The sequence below is a fragment of the Pseudophryne corroboree genome, chromosome 10, assembly GCF_028390025.1.
Source record: "Pseudophryne corroboree isolate aPseCor3 chromosome 10, aPseCor3.hap2, whole genome shotgun sequence".
Lineage (NCBI taxonomy): Eukaryota > Metazoa > Chordata > Amphibia > Anura > Myobatrachidae > Pseudophryne > Pseudophryne corroboree.
The window spans coordinates 385016635-385036334 of record NC_086453.1 but is presented as its reverse complement, the minus strand read 5'-3'; the positions used below and the strand labels follow the sequence as shown (position 1 = coordinate 385036334).

Below are 19700 nucleotides of genomic sequence, written 5' to 3'. Positions count from 1 at the left end.
GCAGCGCTGCTAGTGCTGGCAGCGGCAGTGAGGGGAGGGAGAGATGCTGCGCTCTCCTCCCCTCACATTTAAGGTTGACGGGGGCGAGTGGGGCATGATGCCCTGGCCGGCGGCGGCGCCCCCCTCTCCTGGGCCTGCCAAGGCGCCCAGGGCACGTGCCCCACTCGCCCTACCCTAGATACGCCTCTGTTAAGACGTGGGGATGTTCTCCATAGCAACCAATCAGATTCTCATGTATCTAGCACCTTCTAGAATGCCATAGCTAGATTCTGATTGGCTGCAATGGGCAACATTTCCACTTCCCCCAAACTTGCTCAGGATGAGAGCGGGAAATAGAACGCTTACACTATTGTGAGAGCCACTGAAGGAATACTAGTGTTAAAGAGACATAGGGGGTCATTCAGACCTGATTGCACGCTAGTTTTTTTTGCTGCGATCAGGTCGGAAGTGCGCATGCGTATGCACCGCAATGCGCAGGCGCGTCGTATGGGTACAAAGCGGATCGTTGCTGAGCAATGGATTTAACGAAGAATCCATTCACACTGCCGATCGCAAGGACATTGACAGGAAGAGGGCGTTTGTGGGTGGCAAATGACTGTTTTCTGGGAGTGGTTGGAAAAACGCAGGCGTGTACAAGCGTTTGCAGGGCGGGTGTCTGACGTCAATTCCGGGACCGGACAGGCTGAAGTGATCGCAGCGGCTGAGTAAGATCTGGGCTGCTCAAAAACTGCACAAAACATTTTTGTAGCGCTCGGCTGCACAAGTGATCGCACACTTGCAAAGCAAAAATACACTCCCCTATGGGCGGCGACTATCTGATCGCAGCGCTGCAAAAAATAGCGAGCGATCAGGTCAGAATTAGGCCCATAGTACAGCAGAGGGTAGCTGTAGGACTGCAGAAGTACAGAGAGAGACTTAAGTGGTCAGTCCGAGTTGATCGCTAGCTGCATTCGTTCGCTGCACAGCGATGATGCAAAAAAAATGGTACTTCTGCGCATGCGTATGCGGCGCAATGCGCACGCGCAACGTACTTTCACAAAGGCCGATGTAGTTTAACACAAGGTCTAGCGAAGCTTTTCAGTCGCACTGCTGGCCGCAGAGTGATTGACATGAAGTGGGTGTTTCTGGGTGGCAACTGACCGTTTTCAGGGAGTGTTGGAAAAAACGCAGGCGTGCCAGGAAAAATGCAGGTGTGGCTGGGCGAACGCAGGGCGTGTTTGTGACGTCAAAACAGGAACTGAACAGTCTGAAGTGATCGCAAGCGCTGAGTAGGTCTGAAGCTACTCTGAAACTGCACAAAATTATTTTGTAGCCGCTCTGCGATCCTTTTGTTCGCACTTCTGCTAAGCTAAAATACACTCCCAGTGGGCGGCGGCATAGCGTTTGCACGGCTGCTAAAAACTGCTAGCGAGCGATCAACTCGGAATAACCCCCTATGCACTGTGGATGCTGCTGGAGCACAGCGAGGGTTATAGCACAGGTGTAATTGCTGGACTGCAGGAGCAGTGAGAGAGACTGTGCACTGTGGATGCTGCTGGAGCACAGCGAGGGTTATAGCACAGGTGTAATTGCTGGACTGCAGGAGCAGTGAGAGAGACTGTGCACTGTGGATGCTGCTGGAGCACAATGAGGGTTATAGCACAGGTGTAATTGCTGGACTGCAGGAGCAGTGAGAGAGACTGTGCACTGTGGATGCTGCTGGAGCACAGCGAGGGTTATAGCACAGGTGTAATTGCTGGACTGCAGGAGCAGTGAGACAGACTGTGCACTGTGGGTGCTGCTGGAGCACAGCGAGGGTTATAGCACAGGTGTAATTGCTGGACTGCAGGAGCAGTGAGAGAGACTGTGCACTGTGGATGCTGCTGGAGCACAGCGAGGGTTATAGCACAGGTGTAATTGCTGGACTGCAGGAGCAGTGAGAGAGACTGTGCACTGTGATGCTGCTGGAGCACAGTGAGGGGTATAGCACAGGTGTAATTGCTGGACTGCAGGAGCAGTGAGAGAGACTGTGCACTGTGATGCTGCTGGAGCACAGCGAGGGTTATAGCACAGGTGTAATTGCTGGACTGCAGGAGCAGTGAGAGAGACTGTGCACTGTGGATGTTGCTGGAGCACAGCGAGGGTTATAGCACAGGTGTAATTGCTGGACTGCAGGAGCAGTGAGAGAGACTGTGCACTGTGGATGCTGCTGGAGCACAGCGAGGGGTATAGCACAGGTGTAATTGCTGGAATGCAGGAGCAGTGAGAGAGACTGTGCACTGTGGATGTTGCTGGAGCACAGCGAGGGTTATAGCACAGGTGTAATTGCTGGACTGCAGGAGCAGTGAGACAGACTGTGCACTGTGGATGCTGCTGGAGCACAGCGAGGGTTATAGCACAGGTGTAATTGCTGGACTGCAGGAGCAGTGAGAGAGACTGTGCACTGTGGATGCTGCTGGAGCACAGCGAGGGGTATAGCACAGGTGTAATTGCTGGACTGCAGGAGCAGTGAGAGAGACTGTGCACTGTGGATGCTGCTGGAGCACAGCGATGGTTATAGCACAGGTGTAATTGCTGGACTGCAGGAGCAGTGAGAGAGACTGTGCACTGTGGATGCTGCTGGAGCACAGCGAGGGTTATAGCACTGGTGTAATTGCTGGACTGCAGGAGCAGTGAGAGAGACTGTGCACTGTGGATGCTGCTGGAGCACAGCGAGGGTTATAGCACAGGTGTAATTGCTGGACTGCAGGAGCAGTGAGAGAGACTGTGCACTGTGGATGCTGCTGGAGCACAGCGAGGGTTATAGCACTGGTGTAATTGCTGGACTGCAGGAGCAGTGAGAGAGACTGTGCACTGTGGATGCTGCTGGAGCACAGCGAGGGTTATAGCACAGGTGTAATTGCTGGACTGCAGGAGCAGTGAGAGAGACTGTGCACTGTGGATGTTGCTGGAGCACAGCGAGGGTTATAGCACAGGTGTAATTGCTGGACTGCAGGAGCAGTGAGATAGACTGTGCACTGTGGATGCTGCTGGAGCACAGCGAGGGGTATAGCACAGGTGTAATTGCTGGACTGCAGGAGCAGTGAGAGAGACTGTGCACTGTGGATGTTGCTGGAGCACAGCGAGGGTTATAGCACAGGTGTAATTGCTGGACTGCAGGAGCAGTGAGACAGACTGTGCACTGTGGGTGCTGCTGGAGCACAGCGAGGGTTATAGCACAGGTGTAATTGCTGGACTGCAGGAGCAGTGAGAGAGACTGTGCACTGTGGGTGCTGCTGGAGCACAGCGAGGGTTATAGCACAGGTGTAATTGCTGGACTGCAGGAGCAGTGAGAGAGACTGTGCACTGTGGATGCTGCTGGAGCACAGCGAGGGTTATAGCACAGGTGTAATTGCTGGACTGCAGGAGCAGTGAGAGAGACTGTGCACTGTGGATGCTGCTGGAGCACAGCGAGGGGTATAGCACAGGTGTAATTGCTGGACTGCAGGAGCAGTGAGAGAGACTGTGCACTGTGGATGCTGCTGGAGCACAGCGAGGGTTATAGCACAGGTGTAATTGCTGGACTGCAGGAGCAGTGAGAGAGACTGTGCACTGTGGATGCTGCTGGAGCACAGCGAGGGTTATAGCACAGGTGTAATTGCTGGACTGCAGGAGCAGTGAGAGAGACTGTGCACTGTGGATGCTGCTGGAGCACAGCGAGGGGTATAGCACAGGTGTAATTGCTGGACTGCAGGAGCAGTGAGAGAGACTGTGCACTGTGGATGCTGCTGGAGCACAGCGAGGGTTATAGCACAGGTGTAATTGCTGGACTGCAGGAGCAGTGAGAGAGACTGTGCACTGTGGATGCTGCTGGAGCACAATGAGGGTTATAGCACAGGTGTAATTGCTGGACTGCAGGAGCAGTGAGAGACTGTGCACTGTGGGTGCTGCTGGAGCACAGCGAGGGGTATAGCACAGGTGTAATTGCTGGACTGCAGGAGCAGTGAGAGAGACTGTGCACTGTGGATGCTGCTGGAGCACAGCGAGGGTTATAGCACAGGTGTAATTGCTGGACTGCAGGAGCAGTGAGACAGACTGTGCACTGTGGATGCTGCTGGAGCACAGCGAGGGTTATAGCACAGGTGTAATTGCTGGACTGCAGGAGCAGTGAGAGAGACTGTGCACTGTGGATGCTGCTGGAGCACAGCGAGGGTTATAGCACAGGTGTAATTGCTGGACTGCAGGAGCAGTGAGAGAGACTGTGCACTGTGATGCTGCTGGAGCACAGCGAGGGGTATAGCACAGGTGTAATTGCTGGACTGCAGGAGCAGTGAGAGAGACTGTGCACTGTGGATGCTGCTGGAGCACAGCGAGGGTTATAGCACAGGTGTAATTGCTGGACTGCAGGAGCAGTGAGAGACTGTGCACTGTGGATGCTGTTGGAGCACAGTGAGTGTTATAGCACAGGTGTAATTGCTGGACTGCAGGAGCAGTGAGAGACTGTGCACTGTGGATGCTGCTGGAGCACAGCGAGGGTTATAGCACAGGTGTAATTGCTGGACTGCAGGAGCAGTAGGAGAGACTGTGCACTGTGAATGCTGCTGGAGTACAGCGAGGGTTATAGCACAGGTGTAATTGCTGGACTGCAGGAGCAGTGAGAGAGACTGTGCACTGTGGATGCTGCTGGAGCACAGTGAGGGTTATAGCACAGGTGTAATTGCTGGACTGCAGGAGCAGTGAGAGAGACTGTGCACTGTGGATGCTGCTGGAGCACAATGAGGGTTATAGCACAGGTGTAATTGCTGGACTGCAGGAGCAGTGAGAGAGACTGTGCACTGTGGATGCTGCTGGAGCACAGCGAGGGTTATAGCACAGGTGTAATTGCTGGACTGCAGGAGCAGTGAGACAGACTGTGCACTGTGGGTGCTGCTGGAGCACAGCGAGGGTTATAGCACAGGTGTAATTGCTGGACTGCAGGAGCAGTGAGAGAGACTGTGCACTGTGGATGGTGCTGGAGCACAGCGAGGGTTATAGCACAGGTGTAATTGCTGGACTGCAGGAGCAGTGAGAGAGACTGTGCACTGTGGATGCTGCTGGAGCACAGCGAGGGTTATAGCACAGGTGTAATTGCTGGACTGCAGGAGCAGTGAGAGAGACTGTGCACTGTGGATGCTGCTGGAGCACAGCGAGGGTTATAGCACAGATGTAATTGCTGGACTGCAGGAGCAGTGAGAGAGACTGTGCACTGTGGGTGCTGCTGGAGCACAGCGAGAGTTATAGCACAGGTGTAATTGCTGGACTGCAGGAGCAGTGAGAGAGACTGTGCACTGTGGATGCTGCTGGAGCACAGCGAGGGTTATAGCACAGGTGTAATTGCTGGACTGCAGGAGCAGTGAGAGAGACTGTGCACTGTGGATGCTGCTGGAGGACAGCGAGGGTTATAGCACAGGTGTAATTGCTGAACTGCAGGAGCAGTGAGAGAGACTGTGCACTGTGGATGCTGCTGGAGCACAGCGAGGGTTATAGCACAGGTGTAATTGCTGGAATGCAGGAGCAGTGAGAGACTGGGCACTGTGGATGCTGCTGGAGCACAGCGAGGGTTATAGCACTGGTGTAATTGCTGGACTGCAGGAGCAGTGAGAGAGACTGTGCACTGTGGATGCTGCTGGAGCACAGCGAGGGTTATAGCACAGGTGTAATTGCTGGACTGCAGGAGCAGTAGGAGAGACTGTGCACTGTGATGCTGCTGGAGCACAGCGAGGGTTATAGCACAGGTGTAATTGCTGGACTGCAGGAGCAGTGAGAGAGACTGTGCACTGTGGATGCTGCTGGAGCACAGCGAGGGTTATAGCACAGGTGTAATTGCTGGACTGCAGGAGCAGTGAGAGAGACTGTGCACTGTGGATGCTGCTGGAGCACAGCGAGGGTTATAGCACAGGTGTAATTGCTGGACTGCAGGAGCAGTGAGAGAGACTGTGCACTGTGATGCTGCTGGAGCACAGTGAGGGTTATAGCACAGGTGTAATTGCTGGACTGCAGGAGCAGTGAGAGAGACTGTGCACTGTGGATGCTGCTGGAGCACAGCGAGGGTTATATCACAGGTGTAATTGCTGGACTGCAGGAGCAGTGAGAGAGACTGTGCACTGTGGATGCTGCTGGAGCACAGCGAGGGTTATAGCACAGGTGTAATTGCTGGACTGCAGGAGCAGTGAGAGAGACTGTGCACTGTGGATACTGCTGGAGCACAGTGAGGGTTATAGCACAGGTGTAATTGCTGGACTGCAGGAGCAGTGAGAGACTGTGCACTGTGGGTGCTGCTGGAGCACAGCGAGGGTTATAGCATAGGTGTAATTGCTGGACTGCAGGAGCAGTGAGAGAGACTGTGCACTGTGGATGCTGCTGGAGCACAGCGAGGGTTATAGCACAGGTGTAATTGCTGGACTGCAGGAGCAGTGAGAGAGACTGTGCACTGTGGATGCTGCTGGAGCACAGCGAGGGTTATAGCACAGATGTAATTGCTGGACTGCAGGAGCAGTGAGAGAGACTGTGCACTGTGGATGCTGCTGGAGCACAGCGAGGGTTATAGCAGGTGTAATTGCTGGACTGCAGGAGCAGTGAGAGAGACTGTGCACTGTGGATACTGCTGGAGCACAGTGAGGGTTATAGCACAGGTGTAATTGCTGGACTGCAGGAGCAGTGAGAGAGACTGTGCACTGTGGATGCTGCTGGAGCACAGCGAGGGGTATAGCACAGGTGTAATTGCTGGACTGCAGGAGCAATGAGAGAGACTGTGCACTGTGGATGCTGCTGGAGCACAGCGAGGGGTATAGCACAGGTGTAATTGCTGGACTGCAGGAGCAGTGAGAGAGACTGTGCAGTGTGGATGCGGTTCTGGGAGGTAACTGACCGTTTTTCGGGAGTGTGCTAAAAAACGCAGACGTGTCAGAAGAAAATGACTTTAAGAAAATACACATTGTATGACTCTATCCTGCTGTGCACCCACCTTACACACATTGTAAGACTGTTCTGCTGTGCACTCACCTTATACACATTGTATGACTCTATCCTGCTGTGCACCCACCTTATACACATTGTGTGACTCTATCCTGCTGTGCACCCACCTTATACACATTGTATGACTCTATTCTGCTGTGCACCCACCTTATACACATTGTGTGACTCTATCCTGCTGTGCACCCACCTTATACACATTGTATGACTCTATTCTGCTGTGCACCCACCTTATACACATTGTGTGACTCTATCCTGCTGTGCACCCACCTTATACACATTGTATGACTCTATTCTGCTGTGCACCCACCTTATACACATTGTGTGACTCTATCCTGCTGTGCACCCACCTTACACACATTGTAAGACTATTCTGCTGTGCACTCACCTTATACACATTGTGTGACTCTATCCTGCTGTGCACCCACCTTATACACATTGTGTGACTCTATCCTGCTGTGCACCCACCTTATACACATTGTATGACTCTATCCTGCTGTGCACCCACCTTATACACATTGTATGACTCTATCCTGCTGTGCACCCACCTTATACACATTGTATGACTCTATCCTGCTGTGCACCCACCTTATACACATTGTATGACTCTATCCTGCTGTGCACCAACCTTATACACATTGTATGACTCTATCCTGACGTGCACCAACCTTATACACATTGTATGACTCTATCCTGCTGTGCACCCACCTTATACACATTGTGTGACTCTATCCCGCTGTGTACTCACCTTATACACATTGTGTGACTCTATCCTGCTGTGCACCCACCTTATACACATTGTATGACTCTTTCCTGCTGTGCACCCACCTTATACACATTGTGTGACTCTATCCTGCTGTGCACCCACCTTATACACATTGTATGACTCTATCCTGCTGTGCACCCACCTTATACACATTGTATGACTCTATCCTGCTGTGCATCCACCTTATACACATTGTGTGATTCTATCCTGCTGTGCACCCTCCTTATACACATTGTGTGACTCTATCCTGCTGTGCACCCACCTTATACACATTGTATGACTGTATCCTGTTGTGCACCCACCTTATACACATTGTATGACTCTATCCTGCTGTGCACCCACCTTATACACATTGTATGACTCTATCCTGCTGTGCACCAACCTTATACACATTGTATGACTCTATCCTGACGTGCACCAACCTTATACACATTGTGTGACTCTATCCTGCTGTGCATCCACCTTATACACATTGTATGACTCTATCCTGCTGTGCACCAACCTTATACACATTGTTTGACTCTATCCTGACGTGCACCAACCTTATACACATTGTATGACTCTATTCTGCTGTGCACCCACCTTATACACATTGTATGACTCTATCCTGCTGTGCACCCACCTTATACACATTGTGTGATTCTATCCTGCTGTGCAACCACCTTATACATATTGTGTGATTCTATCCTGCTGTGCACCCACCTTATACACATTGTGTGACTCTATTCTGCTGTGCATCCACCTTATACACATTGTATGACTCTATTCTGCTGTGCACCCACCTTATACACATTGTATGACTCTATCCTGCTGTTCACCCACCTTATACACATTGCATGACTCTATCCTGCTGTGCACCCACCTTATACACATTGTATGACTGTATCCTACTGTGCACCCACCTTTTACACATTGTATGACTGTATCCTGCTGTGCACTCACCTTATACACATTGTGTGACTCTATCCTGCTGTGCACCCACCTTATACACATTGTATGACTCTATCCTGCTGTGCACCCTTCTTATACACATTGTGGGACTGTATCCTGCTGTGCACCCACCATATACACATTGGCCCTCATTCCGAGTTGTTCGCTCGCAAGGCGAATGTAGCAGAGTTACACACGCTAAGCCGCCGCCTACTGGGAGTGAATCTTAGCTTCTTAAAATTGCGACCGACGTACGCGCAATATTGCGATTACAAACGAGTTAGCAGTTTCAGAGTAGCTCCAGACTTACTCTGCCTGTGCGATCATTTCAGTGCTTGTCGTTCCTGGTTGACGTCACAAACACACCCAGCGTTCGCCCAGGCACTCCCACCGTTTCCCCGGCCACTCCTGCGTTTTTTCCGGAAACGGTAGCGTTTTCAGCCACACGCCCCTGAAACGCCGTGTATCCGCCCAGTAACACCCATTTCCTGTCAATCACATTACGATCGCCGGAGCGAAGAAAAAGCCGTGAGTAAAAATACTTTCTTCATAGTAAAGTTACTTGGCGCAGTCGCAGTGCGAACATTGCGCATGCGTACTAAGCGGATTTTCACTGCGATGCGATGAAAAATACCGAGCGAACAACTCGGAATGAGGGCCATTGTGTGACTCTATAACGCTGTGCACCCACCTTATACACAATGTATGACTCTATTCTGCTGTGCACCAACCATAGACACATTGTGTGACTCTATCCTGCTGTGCACCCACCTTATACACATTGTATGACTCTATCCTGCTGTGCACCCACCTTATACACATTGTGTGACTCTGTCCTGCTGTGCACCCACCTTATACACATTGTATGACTCTATCCTGCTGTGCACACACCTTATACACATTGTATGCCTCTATCCTGCTGTGCACCCACCTTATACACATTGTATGACTCTATCCTGCTGTGCACCAACCTTATACACATTGTATGACTCTATTCTGCTGTGCACCCACCTTATACACATTGTATGACTCTATCCTGCTGTGCATCCACCTTATACACATTGTATGACTCTATCCTACTGTTCACTCACCTTATACACATTGTGTGACTCTATCCTGCTGTGCACCCACCTTATACACATTGTGTGACTCTATCCTGCTGTGCACCCACCTTATACACATTGTATGACTCTATCCTGGTGTGCACCCACCTTATACACATTGTATGACTCTATCCTGCTGTGCACCCACCTTATACACATTGTATGACTCTATCCTGCTGTGCACCAACCTTATACCCTTTGTATGACTCTATCCTGACGTGCACCCACCTTATACACATTGTGTGATTCTATCCTGCTGTGCACCCACCTTATACACATTGTGTGATTCTTTCCTGCTGTGCACCCACCTTATACACATTGTGTGACTCTATTCTGCTGTGCATCCACCTTATACACATTGTATGACTCTATTCTGCTGTGCACCCACCTTATACACATTGTATGACTCTATCCTGCTGTTCACCCACCTTATACACATTGTATGACTCTATCCTGCTGTGCACCCACCTTATACACATTGTATGACTGTATCCTACTGTGCACCCACCTTTTACACATTGTATGACTGTATCCTGCTGTGCACTCACCTTATACACATTGTGTGACTCTATCCTGCTGTGCACCCACCTTATACACATTGTATGACTCTATCCTGCTGTGCACCCTTCTTATACACATTGTGGGACTGTATCCTGCTGTGCACCCACCATATACACATTGTGTGACTCTATAACGCTGTGCACCCACCTTATACACAATGTATGACTCTATTCTGCTGTGCACCAACCATAGACACATTGTGTGACTCTATCCTGCTGTGCACCCACCTTATACACATTGTATGACTCTATCCTGCTGTGCACCCACCTTATACACATTGTGTGACTCTATCCTGCTGTGCACCCACCTTATACACATTGTATGACTCTATCCTGCTGTGCACACACCTTATACACATTGTATGCCTCTATCCTGCTGTGCACCCACCTTATACACATTGTATGACTCTATCCTGCTGTGCACCAACCTTATACACATTGTATGACTCTATTCTGCTGTGCACCCACCTTATACACATTGTATGACTCTATCCTGCTGTGCATCCACCTTATACACATTGTATGACTCTATCCTACTGTTCACTCACCTTATACACATTGTGTGACTCTATCCTGCTGTGCACCCACCTTATACACATTGTGTGACTCTATCCTGCTGTGCACCCACCTTATACACATTGTATGACTCTATCCTGGTGTGCACCCACCTTATACACATTGTATGACTCTATCCTGCTGTGCACCCACCTTATACACATTGTATGACTCTATCCTGCTGTGCACCAACCTTATACCCTTTGTATGACTCTATCCTGACGTGCACCCACCTTATACACATTGTGTGATTCTATCCTGCTGTGCACCCACCTTATACACATTGTGTGATTCTTTCCTGCTGTGCACCCACCTTATACACATTGTGTGACTCTATTCTGCTGTGCATCCACCTTATACACATTGTATGACTCTATTCTGCTGTGCACCCACCTTATACACATTGTATGACTGTATCCTGCTGTGCACCCACCTTATACACATTGTATGACTCTATCCTGCTGTGCACCCACCTTATACACATTGTATGACTGTATCCTACTGTGCACCCACCTTATACACATTGTATGACTGTATCCTGCTGTGCACTCACCTTATACACATTGTGTGACTCTATTCAGCTGTGCACCCACCTTATACACATTGTATGACTCTATCCTGCTGTGCACCCTCCTTATACACATTGTATGACTGTATCCAGCTGTGCACCAACCATATACACATTGTGTGACTCTATCCTGCTGTGCACCCACCTTATACACATTGTATGACTCTATCCTCCTGTGCACCCACCTTATACACATTGTATGACTCTATCCTGCTGTGCACCCACCTTATACACATTGTATGACTTTATCCTGCAGTGTACCCACCTTATACACATTGTATGACTCTATCCTGCTGTGCACCCACCTTATACACATTGTATGATTCTATCCTGCTGTGCACCAACCTTATACACATTGTATGACTCTATCCTGCTGTGCACCAACCTTATACACATTGTATAGCTCTATCCTGCTGTGCACCCACCTTATACACATTGTATGACTCTATCCTGCTGTGCACCCACCTTATACACATTGTATGACTCTATCCTGCTGTGCACCCACCTTATACACATTGTGTGACTCTATCCTGCTGTGCACCCACCTTATACACATTGTATGACTCTATCCTGCTGTGCACCAACCTTATACACATTGTATGACTCTATCCTGCTGTGCACCCACCTTATACACATTGTGTGACTCTATCCTGCTGTGCACCCACCTTATACACATTGTGTGACTCTATCCTGCTGTGCACCCACCTTATACACATTGTATGACTGTATCCTGTTGTGCACCCACCTTATACACATTGTATGACTCTATCCTGCTGTGCACCCACCTTATACACATTGTATGACTCTATCCTGCTGTGCACCAACCTTATACACATTGTATGACTCTATCCTGACGTGCACCAACCTTATACACATTGTGTGACTCTATCCTGCTGTGCATCCACCTTATACACATTGTATGACTCTATCCTGCTGTGCACCAACCTTATACACATTGTATGACTCTATCCTGACGTGCACCAACCTTATACACATTGTATGACTCTATTCTGCTGTGCACCCACCTTATACACATTGTATGACTCTATCCTGCTGTGCACCCACCTTATACACATTGTATGACTCTATCCTGCTGTGCACCCACCTTATACACATTGTGTGATTCTATCCTGCTGTGCACCCACCTTATACACATTGTGTGACTCTATTCTGCTGTGCATCCACCTTATACACATTGTATGACTCTATTCTGCTGTGCACCCACCTTATACACATTGTATGACTCTATCCTGCTATGCACCCACCTTATACACATTGTATGACTCTATTCTGCTGTGCACCCACCTTATACACATTGTATGACTCTATCCTGCTGTGCACCAACCTTATACACATTGTATGACTCTATCCTGACGTGCACCAACCTTATACACATTGTATGACTCTATTCTGCTGTGCACCCACCTTATACACATTGTATGACTCTATCCTGCTGTGCACCCACCTTATACACATTGTATGACTCTATCCTGCTGTGCACCCACCTTATACACATTGTGTGATTCTATCCTGCTGTGCAACCACCTTATACATATTGTGTGATTCTATCCTGCTGTGCACCCACCTTATACACATTGTGTGACTCTATTCTGCTGTGCATCCACCTTATACACATTGTATGACTCTATTCTGCTGTGCACCCACCTTATACACATTGTATGACTCTATCCTGCTATGCACCCACCTTATACACATTGTATGACTCTATTCTGCTGTGCACCCACCTTATACACATTGTATGACTCTATCCTGCTGTGCACCCACCTTATACACATTGTATGACTCTATCCTGCTGTGCACCCACCTTATACACACTGTATGACTCTATTCTGCTGTGCACCCACCTTATACACATTGTGTGATTCTATCCTGCTGTACAACCACCTTATACACACTGTATGACTCTATCCTGCTGTGCACCCACCTTATACACACTGTATGACTCTATTCTGCTGTGCACCCACCTTATACACATTGTATGACTCTATCCTGCTGTGCACCAACCTTATACACATTGTATGACTCTATCCTACTGTGCACTCACCTTATACACATTGTATGACTCTATCCTGCTGTGCACCCTCCTTATACACATTGTATGACTCTATCCTGCTGTGCACCCACCTTATACACATTGTGTGATTCTATCCTGCTGTGCACCCACCTTATACACATTGTGTGACTCTATTCTGCTGTGCATCCACCTTATACACATTGTATGACTCTATTCTGCTGTGCACCCACCTTATACACATTGTATGACTCTATCCTGCTGTGCACCCACCTTATACACATTGTATGACTCTATCCTGCTGTGCACCCACCTTATACACATTGTATGACTCTATCCTGCTGTGCACCCACCTTATACACATTGTATGACTCTATCCTGCTGTGTACCCACCTTATACACATTGTATGACTCTATCCTGCTGTGCACCCACCTTTTACACATTGTGTGACTCTATCCTGCTGTGCACCCACCTTATACACATTGTATGACTCTATCCTGCTGTGCACCCACCTTATACACATTGTATGACTCTATCCTGCTTTGCACCAACCTTATACACATTGTATGACTCTATCCTGCTGTGCACCAACCTTATACACATTGTATGACTCTATCCTGCTGTGCACCCACCTTATACACATTGTATGACTCTATCCTGCTGTGCACCCACCTTATACACATTGTATGACTCTATCCTGCTGTGCACCCACCTTATACACATTGTATGACTCTATCCTGCTGTGCACCCACCTTATACACATTGTGTGACTCTATCCTGCTGTGCACCCACCTTATACACATTGTATGACTCTATCCTGCTGTGCACCAACCTTATACACATTGTATGACTCTATCCTGCTGTGCACCCACCTTATACACATTGTGTGACTCTATCCTGCTGTGCACCCACCTTATACACATTGTGTGACTCTATCCTGCTGTGCACCCACCTTATACACATTGTATGACTGTATCCTGTTGTGCACCCACCTTATACACATTGTATGACTCTATCCTGCTGTGCACCCACCTTATACACATTGTATGACTCTATCCTGCTGTGCACCAACCTTATACACATTGTATGACTCTATCCTGACGTGCACCAACCTTATACACATTGTGTGACTCTATCCTGCTGTGCATCCACCTTATACACATTGTATGACTCTATCCTGCTGTGCACCCACCTTATACACATTGTATGACTCTATCCTGACGTGCACCAACCTTATACACATTGTATGACTCTATTCTGCTGTGCACCCACCTTATACACATTGTATGACTCTATTCTGCTGTGCACCCACCTTATACACATTGTATGACTCTATCCTGCTGTGCACCCACCTTATACACATTGTGTGATTCTATCCTGCTGTACAACCACCTTATACACATTGTGTGATTCTATCCTGCTGTGCACCCACCTTATACACATTGTGTGACTCTATTCTGCTGTGCATCCACCTTATACACATTGTATGACTCTATTCTGCTGTGCACCCACCTTATACACATTGTATGACTCTATCCTGCTATGCACCCACCTTATACACATTGTATGACTCTATTCTGCTGTGCACCCACCTTATACACATTGTATGACTCTATCCTGCTGTGCACCCACCTTATACACATTGTATGACTCTATCCTGCTGTGCACCCACCTTATACACACTGTATGACTCTATTCTGCTGTGCACCCACCTTATACACATTGTGTGATTCTATCCTGCTGTACAACCACCTTATACACACTGTATGACTCTATCCTGCTGTGCACCCACCTTATACACACTGTATGACTCTATTCTGCTGTGCACCCACCTTATACACATTGTATGACTCTATCCTGCTGTGCACCAACCTTATACACATTGTATGACTCTATCCTACTGTGCACTCACCTTATACACATTGTATGACTCTATCCTGCTGTGCACCCTCCTTATACACATTGTATGACTCTATCCTGCTGTGCACCCACCTTATACACATTGTGTGATTCTATCCTGCTGTGCACCCACCTTATACACATTGTGTGACTCTATTCTGCTGTGCATCCACGTTATACACATTGTATGACTCTATTCTGCTGTGCACCCACCTTATACACATTGTATGACTCTATCCTGCTGTGCACCCACCTTATACACATTGTATGACTCTGTTCTGCTGTGTACCCACCTTATACACATTGTATGACTCTATCCTGCTGTGCACCCACCTTATACACATTGTATGACTCTATCCTGCTGTGCACCCATCTTATACACACTGTATGACTCTATTCTGCTGTGCACCCACCTTATACACATTGTGTGATTCTATCCTGCTGTACAACCACCTTATACACACTGTATGACTCTATCCTGCTGTGCACCCACCTTATACACACTGTATGACTCTATTCTGCTGTGCACCCACCTTATACACATTGTATGACTCTATCCTGCTGTGCACCCACCTTATACACATTGTATGACTCTATCCTACTGTGCACCCACCTTATACACATTGTATGACTCTATCCTGCTGTGCACCCACCTTATACACATTGTATGACTCTATCCTACTGTGCACCCACCTTATACACATTGTATGACTCTATCCTGCTGTGCACCCACCTTATACACATTGTATGACTCTATCCTGCTGTGCACCCACCTTATACACATTGTATGACTCTATCCTACTGTGCACCCACCTTATACACACTGTATGACTCTATCCTGCTGTGCACCCACCTTATACACACTGTATGACTCTATCCTGCTGTGCACCAACCTTATACACATTGTATGACTCTATCCTGCTGTGCACCCACCTTATACACATTGTATGACTCTATCCTGCTGTGCACCCACCTTATACACATTGTATGACTCTATCCTGCTGTGCACCCACCTTATACACATTGTGTGACTCTATCCTGCTGTGCACCCACCTTATACACATTGTATGACTCTATCCTGCTGTGCACCCACCTTATACACATTGTATGACTCTATCCTGCTGTGCACTCACCTTATACACATTGTATGACTTTATCCTGCTGTGCACCCACCTTATACACATTGTATGACTCTATCCTGCTGTGCACCCACCTTATACACATTGTATGACTCTATCCTGCTGTGCACCCACCTTATACACACTGTATGACTCTATCCTGCTGTGCACCCACCTTATACACATTGTATGACTCTATCCTGCTGTGCACCCACCTTATACACATTGTATGACTCTATCCTGCTGTGCACCCACCTTATACACATTGTATGACTCTATCCTGCTGTGCACCCACCTTATACACATTGTATGACTCTATCCTGCTGTGCACCCACCTTATACACATTGTATGACTCTATCCTGCTGTGCACTCACCTTATACACACTGTATGACTCTATTCTGCTGTGCACCCACCTTATACACATTGTATGACTCTATCCTGCTGTGCACCCACCTTATACACATTGTATGACTCTATCCTGCTGTGCACCCACCTTATACACATTGTATGACTCTATCCTGCTGTGCACCCACCTTATACACACTGTATGACTCTATCCTGCTGTGCACCCACCTTATACACATTGTATGACTCTATCCTGCTGTGCACCAACCTTATACACATTGTATGACTCTATCCTGCTGTGCACCCACCTTATACACATTGTATGACTCTATCCTGCTGTGCACCCACCTTATACACATTGTATGACTCTATCCTGCTGTGCACCCACCTTATACACATTGTATGACTCTATCCTGCTGTCAAAGCAGATGTATAAGTTGTTCAGCATTTCCACCACTTGCAGGGGGGTGCATGAAGCCGAAATGGAAGTGAACCCAACAACGTCCGAAAAGAATATGGTAACCTGGTAACACGGTAAACAGAGGTAGAGTGTCACATGTGCCAAGTAGAAGAATACGCTACTTATATCCTATAATAATATTCCAAATCCTCCAGCATCGATCTTTGCCGGTGTAATTAACACGTTAAGTGCGGCCAGAAAACAGTTGCTACATTTCAGAGACAAAGTCATTGATAACAATATTTAGTTAATTCATTACTAATTGGCTTGTATGGATCATAGCTAGATTTACCAGCCCAGGCCTGTCACCTTGGGTTTAGCATATATGTGTGTCCAGGGCTGCTAGGTAATGATAGGTGCCACATTGCCCCAGGCTTTTGTTTTCCATTTGGCATGGGATGACACCGTGACACAGCAACATTGTCTGCCCTAAGATGGGCAAAAGTTACTGTTATCCTTATACATATATACATACTACAGGCACACCTACCTGACTTTATATACCTACCTGGTCGTAGCTCTCTGCCTCCACATGCTTGTGCTTCCTCAACTGCTTGGCTACAGATTTCGGCAGCATCTGGTGGAGCAGATCTTCAGCCAAGCACCTCTCCTTTTTTAGGTCCTCCGTCCTCTCTTTGAGGCTCCTCGCATAGTTCTGTATCCACTCGGTCATCTGCTTAAATGAGACTAGGACAATTGGGTATATGAGGCAGGACACAGTCAGGAGGGTCACCTTCAGGCTGAGAGTGGACAGAGTTTCTTTAGAGTGCTTGCTGAGTTTCGTGTATCCTTCCCGATATAAACAATCCTGCACGGAGACCAGGCCATCGGCCAGAGCTGAGGGCTCCATCCCTGAAATGTTGGAAGTTAAAGGTGTCCAAAAATCTATGTCTCGGTGCGGGGTTAGATATACCGATATATTCTTATTATCCCTCCAACACTTATACAGCGTATCTGATGTAGACACAGCACAACTCAGCTTGATAAGGACTTGGTATAGTAACGGCTGAAGGCCAGTAGAAGACAGCGGAATAGAATTACTCATGTAACGAAGGTCCTCGGTGGCTCTCATCAGGAGATGCAGGGATGCCACATCCACCCATTCCGCCTGTCTCTTTCTTATACTGAGATCTTCTAATGGAAGAGCAACCTTGTCTAATATCTCTGTTATTGTGATAGATAATATATATCCAAAGTCAGCATCTGCCATAGCTTCAAACTTTAATGCAATGCTGTCTACAAATGTGTCACAGATATGACGGATATCAGGTGCGCCCAAACATGTCCACTTCTGATTGTGCAATTCCTGTCGCTCGTCGCAGAACAAGCGGGCGTTGTGTAATAAGAGGGCCCGCCTGCCCGTGGAGTTCAGGTCATCCCAACAGCGGAATGTTCTCTGGTCTTGGAGGAACTGGATAAGCCTCATGGCGATGAGACCAGTGCAGGACGAGATGGCGCCGAGTGCGGCCTCCGTGTTCCTCCACTCTATGACGCAGTCGTGTAAGTCAATGGAGACCGAGCCGAGGAGAGTGAGCAGGGAAACCAGGCAGGCCGCCAGGATCCTCCTGACAGTCCGGCTGCTTCCGCAGGTGCACGGCGACATACACCTGTTATAGAGAGAGAGAGATAGCGTCACCGTCCTCTCCCTGCACTTACTGGGATCACCGCTGGGCTGGGAACCAGGGAGATGGGAAACGGTTAGAGTCGGGAGCCACCCGGAAGACACACACGCTTTGTGTCCTTTTGCCTTTTTGTGTTGGCATTTTCTACTACAAAACAGGACAATTATTTTAACGACATTTCCATTGTGATAGAGACATATATCATGGATTCGTTTTGGTGCAATTTATGAGGATACAACCGCCCATGTTCTGTCATTAGCATAAATATTATCTTATGTGACGTAGGGCCTGAGGCAGATATGTACGTAAATGCACTCGCAGTGGATGTGTGCAAATATGCAAATGTCGCAGCCTCTGGGATCTGTAGAGAGACGCCCATAATGATCCGCCACCGTACAAAGACGCAACCATCCGGCGCATGTCTTGCGAACAACGGCAGTAAAGCACCTATCCTACGTCAGGGGACATTATTGTATGTTTAGTTTTGCAAAAACACAAAACAAAAGGGACAGGTATACTGAAGGAAAGGTGAGGTATACATGTGACGTTATTAGTAAGTGCTGTGTCTAATAAACAGACACGCCTGTCAGCTCACAGACTATTACTTGGGTGGGTCGGCTGTCGGTTTGTGGTCAGTTTGAAAACCGATGCTTAGTGAATTTGCGGCTTGTTTACTTGTCTATATGAAATAATCGCTAGTTGGCCCAATGAACTAGAGTCGGTCATTTAGTACGTTTTCCATCCGCCCTGCCTTTAGTGTATGGTCGCAT

The 19700-nt window shown here is 48.2% G+C and overlaps 1 protein-coding gene across 1 annotated transcript; it reads right to left on the bottom strand.

Moving 5' to 3' along the window:
- Window positions 1-222: 222 nt before the first annotated feature.
- LOC134965406 (uncharacterized) lies at window positions 223-18911 on the bottom strand. The gene is made up of 3 exons (XM_063941866.1): window positions 17817-18911; window positions 17237-17371; window positions 223-372 (listed from the first exon to the last, which is right to left on the bottom strand). Exons 1-3 carry the CDS (start codon window positions 18909-18911, stop codon window positions 223-225), a joined length of 1380 nt encoding a protein of 459 aa, XP_063797936.1.
- Between the last annotated feature and the right edge of the window lie 789 nt (window positions 18912-19700).